The sequence below is a fragment of the Pyxicephalus adspersus genome, chromosome 5 (genome assembly GCF_032062135.1).
Source record: "Pyxicephalus adspersus chromosome 5, UCB_Pads_2.0, whole genome shotgun sequence".
Classification (NCBI taxonomy): Eukaryota; Metazoa; Chordata; class Amphibia; order Anura; family Pyxicephalidae; genus Pyxicephalus; species Pyxicephalus adspersus.
In genome coordinates, this window is record NC_092862.1 from 64,977,623 (window position 1) to 64,997,116 (window position 19,494).

The 19,494-nt window shown below is 39.2% G+C and overlaps 1 protein-coding gene across 1 annotated transcript in view; it reads left to right on the top strand.

Annotated features, from left to right (window-relative positions):
* The first annotated feature begins 1,208 nt into the window (after positions 1–1,208).
* The window catches only part of PXDC1 (PX domain containing 1), a 42,038-nt gene continuing 23,752 nt past the window's right edge, over positions 1,209–19,494 (top strand). The window contains exon 1 of the mRNA XM_072411774.1: positions 1,209–2,098. Within this exon, the coding sequence (XP_072267875.1) occupies positions 1,843–2,098 (256 nt within the window). The 5' untranslated portion in view covers positions 1,209–1,842. The remainder of the gene's footprint in view (positions 2,099–19,494) is intronic.

Sequence of the window (19,494 nt, forward strand, 5' to 3'; positions counted from 1 at the left end):
AATTATCCTTTCAGAAATTATTATCAATAAACGTGTAATAATTGAGAACAGCTCTTCACAACAGTACTGAAGCTATAAATCGCACATGTTCCATACGAACCAGGTGAGACAAGAGAAATAAACCATAAAAAAGGTAACAATCAACCATGGTAATACAGCATAATTACATTGAGTCACAAAAAGTTTCCTCCACCTAAAAACAGAAAAAAAGAAAACAAAAAAAAATTAAAAAAAGAGAAAAGAGGAATGAAGGGGGTAAATAGGATGGGGGGGGGGGGGGACATCTTGTGTCCTAGCCATGTAGTGAGTTCCTGAGAAATCCTCCCAGATATAACCAGGAGGAATGAGCAGATAGATCATGTGGGATGTGCATTGAGGCGTGTTTCAAAATAGTCCTCCCATGGGGTCTAAATCTGATTAAATTTGTCAAGCCTTTCTTATAATCTTGAGGTCAATTGTTCCATAAGGTGGACATCTTTAATACGGCTTATCAGAGCTGATAAAGTGGAGGTGAGGCCGCTTTCCAATGACTAGCTATTAGACGTATGGCCCCAGTAAGAATGTTCGCCATTACACGTTTGCTATATTTATAGGAGCACACAGATTCACCTCTGTACCCCTCTGTCCCTCTTTCCTCTCCAGTTGTCCCTCATGGGACTTGGTGCTGAATACGGGGCGATGGACTTGGTTATAAAGGGAGAGGCACATGGATCTGAAAGAGAACAGAGGGACATGGACTTGAACTGGGTCAAAAAGACATGCTTCTGAATGAGGAGCAGAGGGACTTGCATCTGAAAGAGAAGCACTGAGGGACTTATTATTAATAATAAACAGGATTTATATAGCGCCAACATATTATGCAGCGCTGTACATTAAATAGGACTTTGATCTGAAAGAGAAGCATTGAGGGATTTGGATATGAGAGACAGTCCTGACATTTCAGGGAGAGTATGGAACTGTTACTGGTGGAATCACTAAGAAAATAGGGATAGAAATAAGGCAGGCACCCAGGACTGTTAGGCTCAGATATATTACATTATAGATGGGAAGTTCAGATTCACATGGTGCAGATATGATCTGTGTATCCTGGACAGGACAGGGCATGTGTGCTTAGCTTGGCACAGGGAGTGTGCCCAGAGGTGGAGGGATGAGCACTCCTCACATGATTTAGCAGTGAAGTTGGAGAGAATCTCTTCTTGTCTATCTTCCTGTTAGGGTTGTGCAGTGAGCAGCATGTGGGAGAGGGAGGGAGGTCCAGCAGTAACACAAGGCTTCCATAGCCAGCCAGGGGGAGGAAACAAGAAGTTGAAGCAGACACGTAGCCTGCCATCGCCCTCATCTCATAGCATCTCATCGGACTTCATCTTCTGCCTCCACCCAACATCTGTACAGGACATCACCCATCTTATATGGAGGCAGCGCCTCCTGTAACATAGCGGATCGGGGAGGACGCCGGCTGGATGCAGAGGAAACTTGTCAGACAAGTTAGAAAGTAAGCAGGACACCCGAGTACAGGGACACCCGAGATCTGTACCCCGGTGCAAGGACACCCGAGATCTGTACCCCGGTGCAAGGACACCCGAGATCTGTACCCCGGTGCAGGGCCACCCGAGATCTGTACCCCGGGACAAGGATACCCGAGATCTGTACACCGGTGCAGGGACACCCGAGATCTGTACCCGGGTGACACCGCTACTCATGTAAGCGATATTGGTGCCTGTCCCGGATCCAGTTACATGCCAGTCTGCTGGCACTACAGACACACTGCTGGCTAGAAGAACCCTGATCTGCCACGTTTTCCATGCCAGGGATGTGGGTGCCAGGGTCTGCAGGGGGCTGAGGATGGCATCGGCTGTGTTTGAGGGCACCTCCCTGGTCAATATGTTTGTCAAGGACTGCTGGGTGAATGGCATCAGGAGACTTATCATAAACCGGAAAGGTGACGAGGAGGAATTCTTTGAGATCAGGACTGAGTGGTCAGACAGGAATATTTTGTATCTGCACAGAAGTTATTCGGATCTGGGCAGGCTGTTTAAGAAGTTGTTGGAGTCTTTTCCTGAAGACCATGGCGAGCTGTCACAGTCCTCTCTGCTGGAAGGTTGGTCCCTGTGAGATGTGTATTGTAAGCCTGGAATAGCCATAATGTCTGGGAATTAGGACACATAGAGGGCTTGATGCCATTCACTGCTATTTATTACCCCTACTGCACAATTCATTATTATAGCTGAACTCCAGCCATATTTGTCTCCATGGTTATTAGGTCATTGTGGGGGTTTGAGGTAAAACGTGTCCCCTGCACACATGACAGGTTCCACATAGCCATGGCAGAAGCCACCGGTTTGACCTCTGAGGCCATCCCCTTCAATGCCAGTCCATGACCCTTGTATTGTAAAGGGGACGCTGAGGTCCCCCCATAATACAGAGAGTCAGCCAGCGACTGGGGGGACATGCACTGAGGTAAGTTTCCAAACATTTGCCCTGGAGAGGGTGACCCAATGCAAGAGGGAAAAAGATTTTATTGGGAGTTCAGGTTTAAAATATTTTAAGGAGAGTGAAAACTTTTGTCAGTGTGTTTAATGGGGGAGGTTTGATTTTACTTCCTGTCTGCTAGACTCCACAGGAAGTGAGAGGAGACTTTTCAGTGAGCCCTGAAATCCCCTCATACAGTTGTCATAGGAACCAGTGTCTGGTTGGACGTTTCCCCCAATATTCCTGTTCTGGTTACACCTTAATGACCATTAAACAACCAAACATAGTTTCAGCATTAAAAGTTACCCTGTCACTGTTATATTTAGAAATCTCCACCAAGCATTGTCCATGCATAATACAGCCTGGTTGTGTTTCTGGCCTTCCCCCCACCAGCTCCCTTTAGTGATGCACAGCTGTACATTATACTCCTCCTCTCCTTATCTCCAGTCCCTAGCACAAAGAAACAACTATATTTGACTCCTTTCAGTTCCCCTTTTAACAGATTGCAACATTCTGATGGGACAGATTTAGTGGAATCTGCTACTGTCTGTGAATATTGTGTGATCACATGACCAAGTCCTGTCTGGGAGGGCAGCCTGTTACCACCCCCGCGCACCTAGTGATTGACAGTAGGCACCCAGGAGCAGTAAACACTGCAATAAAATACAACTGGCCAAAATGAAAACCAGTTATATCTACTTTATTATTTTAAATATTAAATACAGTTTGTAGAGTAAAGACCTTATATTCTGTGGTTCAGCCACGAGAGCTTGGACTTGCATGAAGCTGAAGGAACACCTTGGTGGGCCATACCATTGTAGATGGCTCAGGGGGAGTATCATGGATTCACATGGAGTACAGTAGGTGAAGCCATTAACAACCAGTAATATTCTAGTAGTCTAGGGCTGGAGAATTAGTAACAACACTGTTTAATGATATGACATAAGCTTTGCCTAATTTATCTTTAATATAATGTATTGAATGTTCAGATAAAATAGCTGCATGCTTGATATGCAGGTTCACAGATGAATACCTTTCTAAATACATGGTCATAGCACTTCCTGCAGAGTAACTCATAGTTAAAGCGTACCTAAACTCAGAAATTTCACTTTACATAAATGGGTAGACTAGGATTGCCTAGGCGGTCGAGAATGAATGGGAGCCCAAAGCCTCCCGGGATACCTACGTCATGCATTCAGGGAGGGCCTTGGGTGCTCCGTATTGGCATGCCCGACCATCTCGGACATGCGCAGAAGGAGCCCTTTCACCAAAAGAGAAAGAAATTGCAGATCTCACATATGCGCAGTGAGATCTGCAATTTTTTTCCCTATCTACATCACCCAATCTCGCGCCTGCATCAGGTGGCGTAGGAATAAGAACCAGGAAGAAGAGGCAAAGATGGCAGCGCCGGCTCGGAGACAGATACCGGCATGACGAGGGACCCCATAGAAGAGACCTCCGTACCGATCGACTACTGTGCGGGATTGAGGGTAAGTGGATTTTTTTCTGTTCCTGGCACTTTTGAGTTTAGTTCCTGTTTAAGTATTTACAGATGTGGTCTTCCATCCCGTCATATAACAATATATCATTTCCTGCTTTCCAGGCACAGCACTGCATAGTCCTCTGCATAACTTGTGTTGATTGCTGTGTCTTAACTGTTTCTTTATTTCTGCTGAAAACATATTAAATGACCTTTATGGGAATTTTGGATATTATAGTGAGGATATAATATTAAATACAATAAACATATCAGCGGGAAGGGATAATTTAGATTGTCCTAAAGCCCAATTTAATGAGCAAGGCACTTTCTAATAGTAATCAGAATAATAAGTGATTATGGTATAAAGAAAGGGTGCACAGAATAATTGTCTTATGGGCCATTTAGCCAGTTAGTTCAGCTCCCAAGGTAATAATGATATTTACACCAATCATCACAATTGCTATAAAGCAGGACTAAACCTTACAATGAAAAATGTATAAGCCGGCAGTTTGTGTATTGCAGAAAGGACAGTCCATGTCGCTTCTGCAATAAAATAAACTTACCTGCCTGATTGCAAACTTTTCCATAATGTACACTGAGCTGCACATTTGCAGCTTGGTTTCTGTTGGACTTTAAAGGTTACTTGTCACTGACCCGGACAAGTCTACAGAGATTCATTTGCAGTATGCTTTTTTAATGTACTGACACAGCTAGGCACCCAGCAGTTTGAGAAGGTGGTCTGTAATGGCCAGACCCTATACATATCTCATGACAGGATCATTTCAATTCTCAACCAAATACCAATGCATTACTTATTTGTTGTAATTCAGCCTTAAATGTAATAAAATGGTTAGCTAATAATATTTCAAGGAATGTACAATTGTCTGCTTTAGCTGAGCTCTAAGAAATCAATAAAAATCTCAGGTTGATTTCTATAGAACTGCATTGTTCTGCACGTTTACATTCTGTTAAATTATTAACCATGACCCTGTAAAACCAGTATAAGTCATAAGGAACTATAACCTCCACTGTTACTAAAATTAGGGTCCAGCCAATGGCAAAGTTCTAATAAATGGTGTAACTTTTTAGCATCTCATTTGGAGCTTGGCAATACTTTTGTGTGTTGCATAATACCTGGCAACATTTAATGTGTATCTAGTCATGAAAATTCTGCCCGCCCCATAGCAGATTTCTGTATTTAATCCTTGTATGCATTTTGGGCTTTATTGTTTTTTGTAATAGAATCCTTGAATAAACACAAGAAGATGTTTTTGATGGCTACATAAGCAATTCTTAAATTGGGTACAAGGTGACAAATTACAGCTGTCTTTGGCTTTGAGAGCTGTTTGCTGTAGGAGAATGATTCATCAGCAGGATTTTACTAAAAAGAAACAAAAACTCTTGGGAATGAATAGCAGATGCTTGGACTGGAAACTAACAAAATCTCACTCTGCACTTTAAGATGCAGTACATTTCCAGTGCTGTGTTTTTGCAGATATATTTTGGATGAATTTGTGGTGAGCAAATTGTTCCATCCAAGTAAGGTGCCCTTGTGCAGCTATGGCAAGCAAGACGTACAACAGCCACTAATGGGGGTGAATAACCTAAAGCAGGTGGGCAAACTTTTTAAGTCAGGAGCCACAATCTGAAATAAAATTTGACAGAGGGGCTGATGGGAGGGTAGGCAGAGTTATGCCATAACCCACGGTGCCTCCCATCACAGATCTGAGCCTGCGATGGGAAAGCGGCGGGCTATGTCACTGCACATAACCCGCTCACTCTCCCATCACAGGCTCAGATCCAGGGGACGTCTTCTCCTGACCCTGCTTGGGGCGGCATCGGTCACCACCCAAAGGCCAGAGAAACTTCCCTATTGGGCCTGCGGGCCGTAGTTTGCCCATACCTAACCTAAAGCTTACCTAAACTCCGAATATTCACTTTACATAAAAGGGTAGACAACCCTTTTAAACATTTTCAAAAAAATTCTTAATTTTAGGTGCAACACACTTTTTTTTTTTTAAAAAAAAAAGGGGTGCATTACCCCCCCTTCCTAATTCCTAATCACCTCACGTTACCTCTATTAGCCTCCCAGGATACCTATGTCACGCATTCCAGGAGGCTTTTGGGTGCTCTCCGGCATGCGCAGGTGGAGCCTTTTCATGGGGGAAAAAAATCTGCCAATCTAACGTCACCTGATCGACCGGAAGAAGACGCAAAGATGGCGGCGTCTGGAGCGCCAGCTCCGGGACAGATAGCAGGACGACGCAGGACCAGATGCAAGACACAGCCGGATGGATCAGACTGCCCTGCAGGATTGAAGGTAAGTGTATTTTTTTTTTTGGCAGTTTTTAGTTTAGTTCCTCTTTAAATCTTAAGTATAAAAACATGAGAGCAGCCAAACTGTTAGGCCAGATATGGATGGGTTGGGAAGGTGATGGGGTACATTGTCTTGTGTGTTCCCTCCATACTATTCCCACAGGTCTTCACCCAAACATCAACATTAGGACTACTGTCAGTGTCAGCAGCAGGTTGGAATGCTATCTCTTGGGAAATATCTCCTTAGTTGCCATTTGTTGAGGGAGGGGGGGTTTATGCATAAATTTGACTGCAGTAATTTTTTTCTGCTGATTTGTCTGCACCAAAACAGCTTTTATCTTTAGCTGGGGGCTCTTAAAAAAACACTCCCATTTAAGGGGATATATTTTATTTTTTGGTGGAAATCTTGTTTTAAATTCTGTGGTAGAGACCTTTGGAGTGTTGAAAATGTGGCATTTACTTGTTAGTCACCATACCAAGATATGAAGAAGAGAGACACCTGTTGTGGGTGCCACTGATTATTACTGTAGGTTCAATTTTTAAGAAAGAAATCGAAAAAAAATTCCATATTGTTATTGCTTATACTCATATAAGGATTACGGATTCCTCTAAGTGCTAACCCTGCTACCTCCTGGCACCTTTTCTCTTCCTCTCCAAAAATGTAAAAAGCTTAAGCAGGAGCTCCCGTCTCCTACTTTTGCCTCGGCATTGGCCTTTCCCACTGATACAAAACTGTCCAGCTTTGCCATACCTGTATCTGAGGTCTAAAATTCTATGTTCTGCAGAAAAAATTGCTGCCTGTGCCTTGTGTTTCTGGATATGTGTTTATCTTCCAAACTCTACCTTACAATGGTAGCTATAAAATGTAATAAATAAAAAAATGGATATACGGAAATGGGAGTGTGGAAAGGGAATAGAGGTTATGATCTCAAGGTGCCCAGTATTCCAGGGGCTACTGTTCGCATCGATTCACCAATCTCTTGACAACACGATCTGATAATAAAACGGATATGTTATAGTGTTTTTAACTTTGTTCATTATAGGAAAAAGTGGGGCACAGCTAATTGATTTTACTGGAATGAAGATTACAAATATTTATTATTTTTGCTTCATTTGAAATATTTTTACAAACATGTTTATTAATATAACAAAAAATTATGAATATAACAAATGCTTTTTAAAGCATTTTGGTATGTAAGCAATAAAAATAAAAAAGATAATTTTTTTTAAAAAAAATAAAAACTTTTAAAATAAAATTTGTACTTGCCTTCAAAACATGAATTTTGACACTTGGCTCCTCCTACTACCTCTTCTGTATGACAGAAGTCAGAAAAGCAGCAGTGGTGGATCATTGGTAAATAGTTTTTGGGATCTTATACTGTCTACTTCTGGGAGTTACTCAGCCATCAGCCAATGGAAGCATTTTGGAAGCTGTGTACATTAACAACCATTGAGCCCTGTTGTTATTGTACATGGCAGGGAGATATTGTTGTTATAGGGTAGGAGTGCTAACCAATGTGGGATGCTGAACACTACAATTGAAACAAAATAGAATCCTGGCTATAGCATAATTGGCAGTGCAGGAGTTAGGAAGAGGTAAGGAGACTTTAGAACAAAAATATTGGACTGCATGGAAGAGTATGTGTTTATTTTATTATTGATTTGTAAACATTGCATTTGTTTGTGCCTTTTTTTCTTACATTTTGGGTTTACAAGGATGAATGCAGCATTTAAACCCTGGTATTAACATGAAAACCATTTATAGAGTGCTTTTTGATGGTGAATGCCATAAATACCTAATTTTATTGATTAGTTCTGGTCTTTAGCAGATTTGTATACAAGTGATCTTAATTGAAAGTTTGTGTTTCCATAGCAAATGGTTTTCTGTTTTTAATTAATCAGGAATAAATCAGAATAACTTTATAATTACAGCTGTATTTATATATAGGATCTACAAGCACCACTGTTTATGCACTTTTCACTTGTGCTTGTAAATGTTAGCTATAGATATATTATATATGATTAATTTTTTTTCTAAACTGTATTTATAAAGCACCAGCATATTTTACAGCTCTATACTTTAAATAGGGGTTGCAATGACAGACAAATACAAACAATGACACAGGAGGAGGAGAGGACCTTCCCCAAAGAGCTGACAATCTAACATGTATTATGTTTATTTGGGTGACTAAATGTTAGTGCAATCATTGAATGCCTGCACAAGATTTTCTAATGTCATTTTGAGCGTATTTAGTTAGTTTGCCATGTGTGAACTTGTATGTTAGATTATCCTCATTGAAAGTGACATATTAGATTAACCTCAGCAGTTAGGTTATAACTAATGATCCCAATTTGCTAGACTGCTACAGAACAGTTTGCTTTGAGTGATAAATAAAGCATCTGGTACCTTGTGAAGTGTTACTATGGCACAGTAATGTACAATAAATAGGTATTAGTATGGATTAATTCTCTAAGATAGATTTTTACCTAATATGTATAAAAACTTATATTCTTCACTTATTGTATAATTTTAAAAAAATGCCTTTACAATGACCAACCAACTGCTGAACTCCAGGTCTAAAGTGTGTGAATATTTGTTTTTAAAAGATCATATATTCTTTATCTATAATACTCCACTTAAGCCTAAGAAACTTTAAAATTTTAGGCTGTAGCAATTAAAGCATAACTAGTTCTGCCAGCACCAATTACGTACACCAAAAATGCATTCTGATCGTCCCAGGAAACTGTCAGAAAAGCTGAGCTGCACATTTGCAACTCAGCTTTAGTTACCAGGATACTTGCTAATCCTGGCTTCCCCTGCGCATGCTGGGAATTAATGAATGACATCCTGGCCAGCCAGGGAATATGGCTGAAGATTGTCTCCGGGAAGAAAAGAAGGAGGAAGATGGTGGCGCCCTGCAACAGAAAGGGGACAGGTGAGTATAGTGGGTTTAGCTCAGTTATAATGATCACAGGATATAGGATGAAAAATGTTCATTTTGACCAAGGAATCTAAAGGGGGCTTGTCAGAGATAATTTCTTGTTGAAGTATTATATTCACTTATCCCTCTTCTTATAGTGTTATTTGTAATGTTGACTTTGGTGTCCCGTGGCAGCCTCCCCTACTGTCTCCAACAAGTCACAGTCTGATCATGTCATCATCATGCTCTGGGTAGAACAAGGCCAACGTAGTTAACACTGCAGAACAAGGAGAAGTAAATACAGCTCAGAATCAAAGATAGGTGAATATAGTACAGGACTGCACCCACTTGCTAATTTCTACGGGAAGTGACGGCCGGCCACTGTGAAGCACAACAAGAGGTTCATTTTGGGGACCTTATATAGGTGGCTTATATGGCAAGCACTATGATGAAGGCCAATAAACGGGGTAGCATAAATGGGATGCACTGTAGACTTAAGTCATTGTAATAGGGGGGCAACTATATAAGGGGCACTATCATTTGAAGGCAATATAAAGCAGGGCACTGTAACAGGGAGACCTTTATAAATTGGGGACCACAATATAGGAGGGTACTGTATGCGGTGACTTTATAACAGGGTGCACTATAATGGGAGCACAAAATGGGAGACACATGGGACCAGGGCATGTAATAGGTGCACTATAATAAAGGGGAATGAATGTGAGCCAAATGTGGGGCTATTACATTAAGATAATCTCTAGCCACCTATATTCACACCTATGTTTAGAACTGTTCCCCCTACAAGATAAAACAACCAATTAACCATAATATTTACATCTTACTCCATATTAAAAACATTTTAAGCTATTGATATAGCACAAGGAGGAAAACATACACAAAGCAGAAAAAAATATTTTTATTTCAAAATCAAATATCATCACCATACGTTTTACAGCAAAATCATTTAGGTGCTGTGATAAAAAGGATAAATAGAAAATACAATTTGAGTATTTTATTTTACAGTTGTACTGTTTAACTTAATATTGTAATACAACTTTATTGAGTGAAAACAGAAATGCTGTATTTTTTGCATTATATAAGTTTAATTTTTTCTGGGGATAAGGATTGGAAATTCAGCATTTGTAGTCAGCACAGGAGGTGAAAGGAAATCTTCCAATGGAGATATTTGGTTCTGTGACACCCATTTAAAAGGGGATTTCACCTAACTTTAAATGGATTTCCTAGTTTTGCCTTGACAAAAAGAGACAGGAAATCTTCTTTATGTTATAAAGTAACTGTCAGGGGTTTTAGGTATCCAAAAAGGAAAAAAAAAGAAATCATATAGATGCGTTTTAAATGCTTTAAGTATATAGGCCCTTGGAATAAAGAATTGTGTTCTTGTAATAAATACAAAAGTAGCTGGCACCAGTAGCCAAGTTTTAGCGATTAGGAAACAGGCACAGTATGTTTTATTTAATGTCTCATGACCTCATCTGCTTTATCTTGAAAGTCTAAAATCCTCCGGTCTCACTCGCTTCACTGCCATTTTGGACTTTGATGTGCACATTTCTCTTGGTTTCTTTTTAACACAGTCCCAAATTGCTGTTATTCCCCTTCTATCGCCCTGAAAGCGATCCCGTATATTTGGCAGGGAAGCATCGGTGAGGTGCCAAATACTGACAGAGAAGCTCTGTGTGCACCCTGCAGTGCGCCTGGGGATGATCTTTACTCCTAACTTCAACTTTGCCCCATAAGTCTTTTCAATACTGAATGTTTTTGTCTCTCTCCACCCAGGCAGATGTTGTGTGCAATATTTATAGCTAAATAGCATTAGATCTTTTCAGCTTCACTGGATGAAGCAATCTGATTCAATGTGGAGTTTTATTCTGCATGCTCTTTATTGGAGTGGAAACAGAATCTTCTGTGCAGATTGTAGATTGACGTTGTGTTTCTAAGCAGGTCACATATAAAGTAGTCTGTGGTTTCCCTCAGTGGCTAAAATGTACTCTGTATCCCTTGTTATAACCAAGCAATGAGACTAGACAGACTACTTGTACTCTGAGGATTCAGGATCACAATACGTCTAACAAACAGTTTATCATTCCTATCTTTTATTCTTCAAGAAGAGTGGCACCATCTTTATTTAAGCATTATATATTGAAAATATTTAATTCCTGGAGTAGAAACATTTTTATATGAGTTTATTGTATAAATCTAAGGCCATTCAATGCATTTTATATCTTTGGTTTTGTGCACACAGGTCTCACACAGATCACCCCTTTCCAGATTTATTATATTAAAAATAATAGCAATGAAAAGAGGAAACACATGAAAGTGTGTAATGCTGCTTTAGAGTTTTATTGCAGTGTTAATGTACTACTAGTGTATACTGAATTTAAATATATAATTATTGTAAATAACACTATTTTTATGGAGGTGCATATATTCACCCAAAAAAGGGACAACTGAGGAAGAAAGAGGGAAAGAGGAATTTTATTCTAAAAGAAGGACACTCCGAATTCAAAAAGGAACATTTGGAAGACGGATCATACTTAAACTATGGCCAGAAGTTACAATATTCTACACATAAAGCCTGGTACACACTACCTATTATAACTTCTGTTCCAAAGCATGCAGTATATAATTATCCCTTTGTGCTTTTTAGAGGTCTTCACCTCTGTCTGGTCAGTAAATGTGTCTGTCAGCAGCTTTGTAAAAAATAGATGAAATGGTGCAGAGAGCTGTCTACCACATGATTGCATGTTCCATTCATAGCCAGATACGACAAGCATTACAAACTGTATTTCACATGAAAACTATTTTAACTATATTATCTATACGCCCAGGTTAAAAGAGACAGCTATCACATATGCCTCAGGCAGAGCCGCTCCAAGCAGTAACTGATTGTACACATCAGAGGCCAAGCTTGTTGCTTCCAGATGTTCTGCCTTTATTATTATCCACTCATCAAAGTTTTTTGTTATTTTGTATTTCTGTAATTTTGTAAAATTCTGCAATAGCAGAAACTCTTGAAGTGAAATAAAGCATTACTAGTATCAGATTATTAAAGAAAATATCAGGGAATTATTTATTTTTAAAGTGGTCCGAAGATGTATGTTCAGCCAAACACCATTTATTGGGAATATGATTTGGGATATTTGCTGGCCATGTACATTAAATGTAACCTGTACTGAGAGAATCTGTCATTGGCTCTGATTTTTTAAAGCTCTCCAAGGCTGGAGAGGATGCACTTTCATCGCTGATGCTGGACAGCAAACATGGAATGGATTTCTTCAAAGTCATTTGCTAGCAAATGTTTAAAAACCTGGACCAGATCCATTTCAGATTTGCTGGATCACCCAGCTTCACTGATGAAAGTGCATCCTCTCCAGCCTTGGAGAGCTTTAAGCCCCGTACACACGTCAGATTTTTATCGCCCGATAATCGGCATCGGCCAATTATCGGGCGAAAATCTGCCGTGTGTACAGTCGGTATCGTCCGGACGACCGACCTGCCGGATCCACGGACGATGGACGACAGCCGATCCTAATGAAAGGAAAGGGGAGAGCGCGCAGCAGGGTGCCGCTCCGTCGCTCTCCCCCTCCCCTCTCCATAGAGCATGAACGGTGCTGTATGTACAGCACCGTTCATGCATCGTGCACTCCCTTGTCGTTGGAAAGGATCGTGAAAGATCCTTTCCAACGACAAAAATTGCAAGTGTGTACGCAGCTTTAATAAAGCAGACCTATTGTGAGAATGCTAACTAGATCGCATACATCCCATACTGGTCTCATATATGGCTCCTCCACAAATTTTACACTAATGATCTTTTTGAGTGGGACCTCCAAGGGTCTCCATGTTCCAAAAAATAGCACGTGCCTTATTATTATCCAGTGCATTACAAGTGCTTTTTTGTGTTGTGGCACAGTTGAAAATAAATTCAACCCTCCATTGCATGTACAGTATTATAACACACAAGTAGGAATTATGCATAAAGATCTGGTATGTACATAGATTCAGTCAATACATGAAATCTGAGTATTTCAACCTCTCCAGAAATGATTTAGGTCCCATTGCCTCAGTGGAAATTTTCGGACTAGTTGAGGATTCTATATTTATCTTGGTCTTTTGTTTTCCTTTCAGCAGACCCATGCATCAATTAATGAGCTAGTGGTTTTCAGCTGTTGCCAAATGTATGATAATTGAGCCTACTTTATATCTTACTTCAAAGATAATGAATTATTTAAACTAGCTAATCTACTCTTCAGCAAAAGGAGAGTTTGTGAAATTTACACAAAGAAAACAATAGCCTTTTTAAGTATAGGAGAATTGTTACATGGATGTATTTCCACAGGAAACAAAAAACTATATATCTGAATCAAGAACTGCCTGTGCTACCCATAGCAACCTGTTCAATTATATTCTCACTTTCAGCTTTGCGTTGTTGTGTTTATTATTCTGTCAACTACCACAATTTGTGTTTAATTTAGTTTTTTGTATACATAAATAAGGTAAAAGGGAGAAGACTGTTGAAGATGATGTTTATTACCATAAGGAGTATATTTGCTATGATGCATGTATGTGTTGTCTTTATTTGCAAGTATCTAATGACATCGGGTAGGAAGGGCTTATAAGTAGTATACTAATGTATTGCAGTACTGCAGATCCACACATCAACAGAGATAAAGAAAGAGTGACATAAACAGATTAGGATACTAAGAGCTGAAAATGTTATTTTATGTAGGCATTTTAGTTATGCTAGATGACCTTCAAAGTTCTAAGATAGCATGACTGAAATATTTCCCTGAATAAGGAAAACTTTACTGCATAAACGAGACCTCCTCTGTATGATGTGATGGTGGGATGGCAGAGGAGTTTCATTGCCACATTTTAGCAATAGAGTGCTATTGGACTATTACTTTTCCAGCTAGGTGGAATGCATGGATCAATGGCAAGGAAAGGACAGTGGGTGTTGTGACACTTCTGCACACTGTCAGTAAAGCCCAGATAATGTCTGAATAAAGGCAGTTTAGGGTAAACTTTAATGGCAAGATGACTTGGTCAGAACAACCCCCAAACAGCAGGTCCTGTAGGGTGTTCTTGGTATGCAGTGCTTAGTGCCTACCAAAAGTGGTCCAAAGGGCGACTAATAAACTAGTGACAGAATCATGGGCCCTCAAGCCTCATTGATTAGCAAGGTGGTAGGGAGTGGGGGAGTTTAGCCCATTTGGTTTGATCCCACAGAACTACTTTAGCACAAATTGCTGAAAAGATTAATGCTGGCATTGTGAAAAAGTGTCGGGACACACAGTGCATCACAACTTGCTTCATATGGGACAGTGTAACCAACACTCATCTATGCCCATCGTTGGCATGTGTCAGGACTGGACCATGGAGCAGTGTAAGAAGGTGGCCTTATCTGATGCATAACATTTTCTTTTAGACAGTGTGGATGGCCAAGTGTGTGTATGTTGTCTACCTGGAAAAAAGATGGTATCAAGATGCACTGTGGAAAGAATGTAAGTTTCAGATACCACCAAACACCTTTAAAGGTCTTGTGCAATCCATTCTTCAATGGGTCGGAGCTGTTTTTGGTGACACAAGAGGATCTACAAAATATTAGGCAGTTGGATTTAATGCATTGGCTGATCAGTATATTTTATATGATACTTTATGTACAGTATATATAGTGTTTTCTGTATATTTACTGTACATAGTGATAATACAGGGCTTCCGATGTACCTAAACATATATTGGTTTTGGCTGCAAACCAAGCAGGAAAGTTTTTTCAAAGTCTAACTGCATTTGATTTTTGTAGTTTTGAAGGGAATCAACTGTTGTTGGGCTCTTATTTTGCTCTCAGGCTTAAGCTGCGTACACACTTCCAATTTTTATCGCTGGAAATGAACGACGAACGAACGATCGATTGGTCAAAAATCGTTCGTAAAAAAAGTAACCAACGACGTCGACGAACGAGAATAGTCGCTGGAAATGAACGACCGGACCGGCGGATCGGATTGGACGACGATCGTTTACCATCTACCGTGTGTACGGTCGTTCATTGATCGTCCATGGTCTGAGCATGCGTGATGAACGAACGTTCGTTCACTTCCTGTCGTGCACGTCACTTCCTGTATCGCTCAAACGATCGCATCTATTGTGTGTACAATATCTGCGAACGATCGTGTCGTTATCTGCATGTACAGGATCGGTGCTATACGATCGTTCGCCGATATCGTGCAGGATCGTTCGTCGTTCGTTTACCAACGATAATTATTGGAAGTGTGTACGTAGCTTAAGATAGAGAGATTTATCAGGTCTTGGTGTCTCCCTGGAACTTGGGAGGGAATAAGAGATAGACTACAAGGGAGACATATATAGCAAAAAAAAGGGTACCATAGTTTTCGGTCGGCAATAATATCATATCAGCTGAGATACTCTTTATTGAGATACTCACCTGTTGAGTTTTGTATAGAGATACACTATTGAGTTAATGTAAAGCAAAAAAGGGATGGCAAGGGATTTAGAAAGTAGAAACGAGTACAACCCCTCTGTCAATTGTGTCAATAGGAAGGTTTTACTTTCTGTTTTGGTGACAGCGCCAAAATGTGCAGCGCCAGAATTTTCTTTCTTTTTTTTACTATAATGAATGTAGGTGTCTATATGTAAGTTTAGTAGTAGTAGGATGTATGTAGTAGGATTCTAATCTATCTAAAAGGTAAAGCTAAAAAAAAAGTTTTGACTACATGGACACCTTAACATAAGTTATTCCAACAGATTGTTTAGAAGCTTCTAGTTGTTTATAGGTTACCTATTGATCTCCATTCCTTATACTAATGTCAGGATGCTCATGTTACCACCATTGACTGGAAAAAATTACAAAAATGACAAAGATAGTCCTTTGAACCACATTTACACACTGTCCTTTGTCCATAGCTACATAACTGGAATTACATTTGTGATTTAGAACCTTGACAGATTTATAAGCTTCTAATTAGATTAGATTTGTAATCATTTGTTTCTGATCTTAATGTATGCTTTGAAAAACCCTGATCCTGTTGTTGTAGTTTAGTCATTTATAGTATTTTTATTTGCATATTTCAGAAGTATCTGCAGCCCATGCTAAGCCTTTACCTCTAAGTCTTTACTGAAATCGTACTTGTTCTTAAAGGATGATTACACAGGAAAAAAAGCATGCATAGTCATGGAAAATTCTGAACCAAATTTTCCAAGAGAGTGAAATTACTGTGTACAGAGAAGACGTAAGGAGAAAGAGCTGAAGTTGTAAGAAAATATATGAAAGCTAATCTTATCATTATGGCTTTCATTATCCATGTCTTTAAAGGCTTAGGTACAGCGATGTTTACTTGTGTTAAACCAGTGCTTGAAAAGATGCAAATGCAAGTCAGCAGCTTCACTTTCCTTTAATAGAGTTGTGAATGACAGCTGAAGCTATGTTGGACCTGCTTTTTATTGCACTCCAATCATTGCAGCAGATTCCATTAGAGATGCATTTGATTTGCAGGCAAAGCAACATAATTCTGTGTTTTAATGCATTCTTTTAAGCTGCTTTGTGTTCGATAATAAAGCCATATTTTTTAGAGAAATGTCCATGTACACAAGCCCTAAAATGCAAACTACAATAAAGTAAATTTTTTTACGTTTTTACGTTAGTTTAGTAATTACGTTAGTTTAGAAAATATGTTCCACAGCTGGAATACAAATATAATTTCTAAAGTTCTTCAGGCTGTTAGGTCTACCTCTAAATGAACAAGAGACAAATCCTGGTACAGAAGAGCATTTGCTTTGCAACACAGAGTTTAATGATGTGGTTGACTTGCTAACCATACCAGCAAATCTCAACCAAATATTTTAACACACGTGCAGCACTAAAACACAAAGGATTTGCAAGTTCTTAAGCTTAAGGCTTTTATAGTTTAATTAGTACAGTTCATTTTTGGCTTTGGGCCAAAGCTTATGCCTTCAATTAGGTTAAACTGCATTAGATTGAAGTCATGTCAGGGCGGTACACTTAATTCTAACACATGGTCATTCTTGGCTCTTGATTACCTAGGGACAGTTAAATGCATTGTTAAAAAAAAAATTGCACACATAATGAAAAATACATTCCTGTAATCATTTATTTTAGAGAAATTAATATTTCATATTTATGGGAAATGGTTATTTTCTTTTTGTTTGCAGTGGATTTGAACAACTGTAATTTTTATCGTTAAGTCAAACATGATCAAGATCAAAGACGTTTTTACACTTAAAAACAAAACTTACCTGTTTTTTTGCTTTGATCTTAGATTGAACAGTTAGATATAGGAATAATGTTTATACATTCTTGTATCCGAATTGTTACATCATAAGATCACATGAAACAAGTCGGACTGGGCAAAATACAGCTGAATTGTTTTTGTGAAATGTTTTAGTTGCCACAATTTGTGTTTAGCTATTCTCCAGGTTTGCACATCCATATAATGCTATATATTCAGTATTTTATAAAGCAGATGTTGTTCCATTATTTTCAGGGTCCCCTAGCTTTAGTGTGGTCAGCTTTTGGACCATATAGCCATATCACAGGGCAAGTAGAGACCTCTTTAATTTTGCCAATACAACTTATCTTCTATTCCAAAAAACATGTTAGGGTCCCGTGTTCAACCCAGAAAGAGTCGGGTGGTAAGAACTTGTAGGCAGGTGGTAGTATAGTGACCCAACTCTTTATTAACCACAGAAAAACAGCCGGGTTGTCACTAAAAATTGCTGGGTGGTGCATCCGGCTGAAGGGGGGCTGGGGAGAACACTGGAGACATATCATACAGCTCTTTGTCCACTGGTTAAAATGCTTCAGAATCTCGCTGGTAAAGGAAAGGTGATGGAAAGACAACTTGCTGATTTGACCAGCAAGGGAACAATGCTGTAGGGACAGTTGAGTTATCTTACTTCTCCTAGGGATTGTGATGCTGTCACAGTCACCATGGCTTTTAAATTAACAGAACTGCATAGTATTATATACTCCATCTTCCTAGTTTAAACCTTCATCGGCGGTTTATCCTCTGCTTGAAACACATACTTTAGTGTGTGATAAAGACTTACTTTACTACCTACTGTATCTTAAGATATAACAGCACAATTTTTGAAAAGATACCTTGGACCTTTTTTTTCTGGGCCAAGAGTCTTTTAGTGTTCTCTTATCTCTGTATCTAATGGTAAAGTATTAATAATGGAAGTAAAGTCAGTATTTCCTATTTGCTTCAATAGATATGTTACACCAATTTTACTTCTAGGAACAAACTTCTGTTTAAAAAATACCCAAAATGGTTATTCAGACTAGGTTTCACTTTTGAAAAAACACTGTTGTCGCCAGAAGTGTGCAACAAGTAGGAGAATATTTTTACTGATTGGTATGCTAGATTCTCAATCTGCTTTTATCTACACCATTGGAATGCTGGTTTGATTTCCAGTACAAGCACTTCTATTGTCAGCTTGTTTTCTGGTTTCATTCTGAATATGAGAATTCATTGTAAACACAAATTTAGATTGTTCTACCAGCAAAAAAAAAAATAAAAAACAAATTAGCCCAGTTCATGCACACAAAAATTGTTTACATATTCTAAACAAGCAGAAAAAAGTGCTTTAAAACGAGGCCAATTAATTTTCGTATGTCTAAGCATCGAGGAGGAATCACTTTTCAAAGTTTACACCCCAGAGCAGATCATGGCAAGGTGACAGATATGTTAAATAACCAGTGCGTTTAAATTATAAACCGATTGTTGTGATCTTTATAGATCTGTTTAAAGACATTACTTCACAGTAAGGCCCATTTCAGACTTGTGGTCAATGGCAGCATTGTACTGCATTCAGAACTGCGCTCCCATTCAACTGTAATGGAGCCATTAGGAACCACATTTTGCATGCATTTTTGCACACGGTTGTGTTGCAGTTGGGTTGCAGCATGGTTCTTGAAAGCGACATGTCCCTTCTGGTCTTGCAGTTCCTATTCCTTCTCTAGGAACAAAAAACACAAGGGCAACGCATGCAAGTGCTTTAACTCATTTTGGGGTTTGCCCTTTCTTGGTGAATAGCAGTAGTTTGTGGCTTGCCGCATAGTTTTCAACCACAAGTATGAAAGTGGCATATATGAGATACAGTAAACAGCTTCTTTTATTATTTAAAGTATGTAAAATATTTTATAGAATTACTTTAGTAAAGGTTACCTTAGACAGAAATGAAATTATTCATCAGTAGTACATAAAAAAATGAAAAAATGAATTGAAAAATTCAATTGGCTCCAAAGCATTAAAG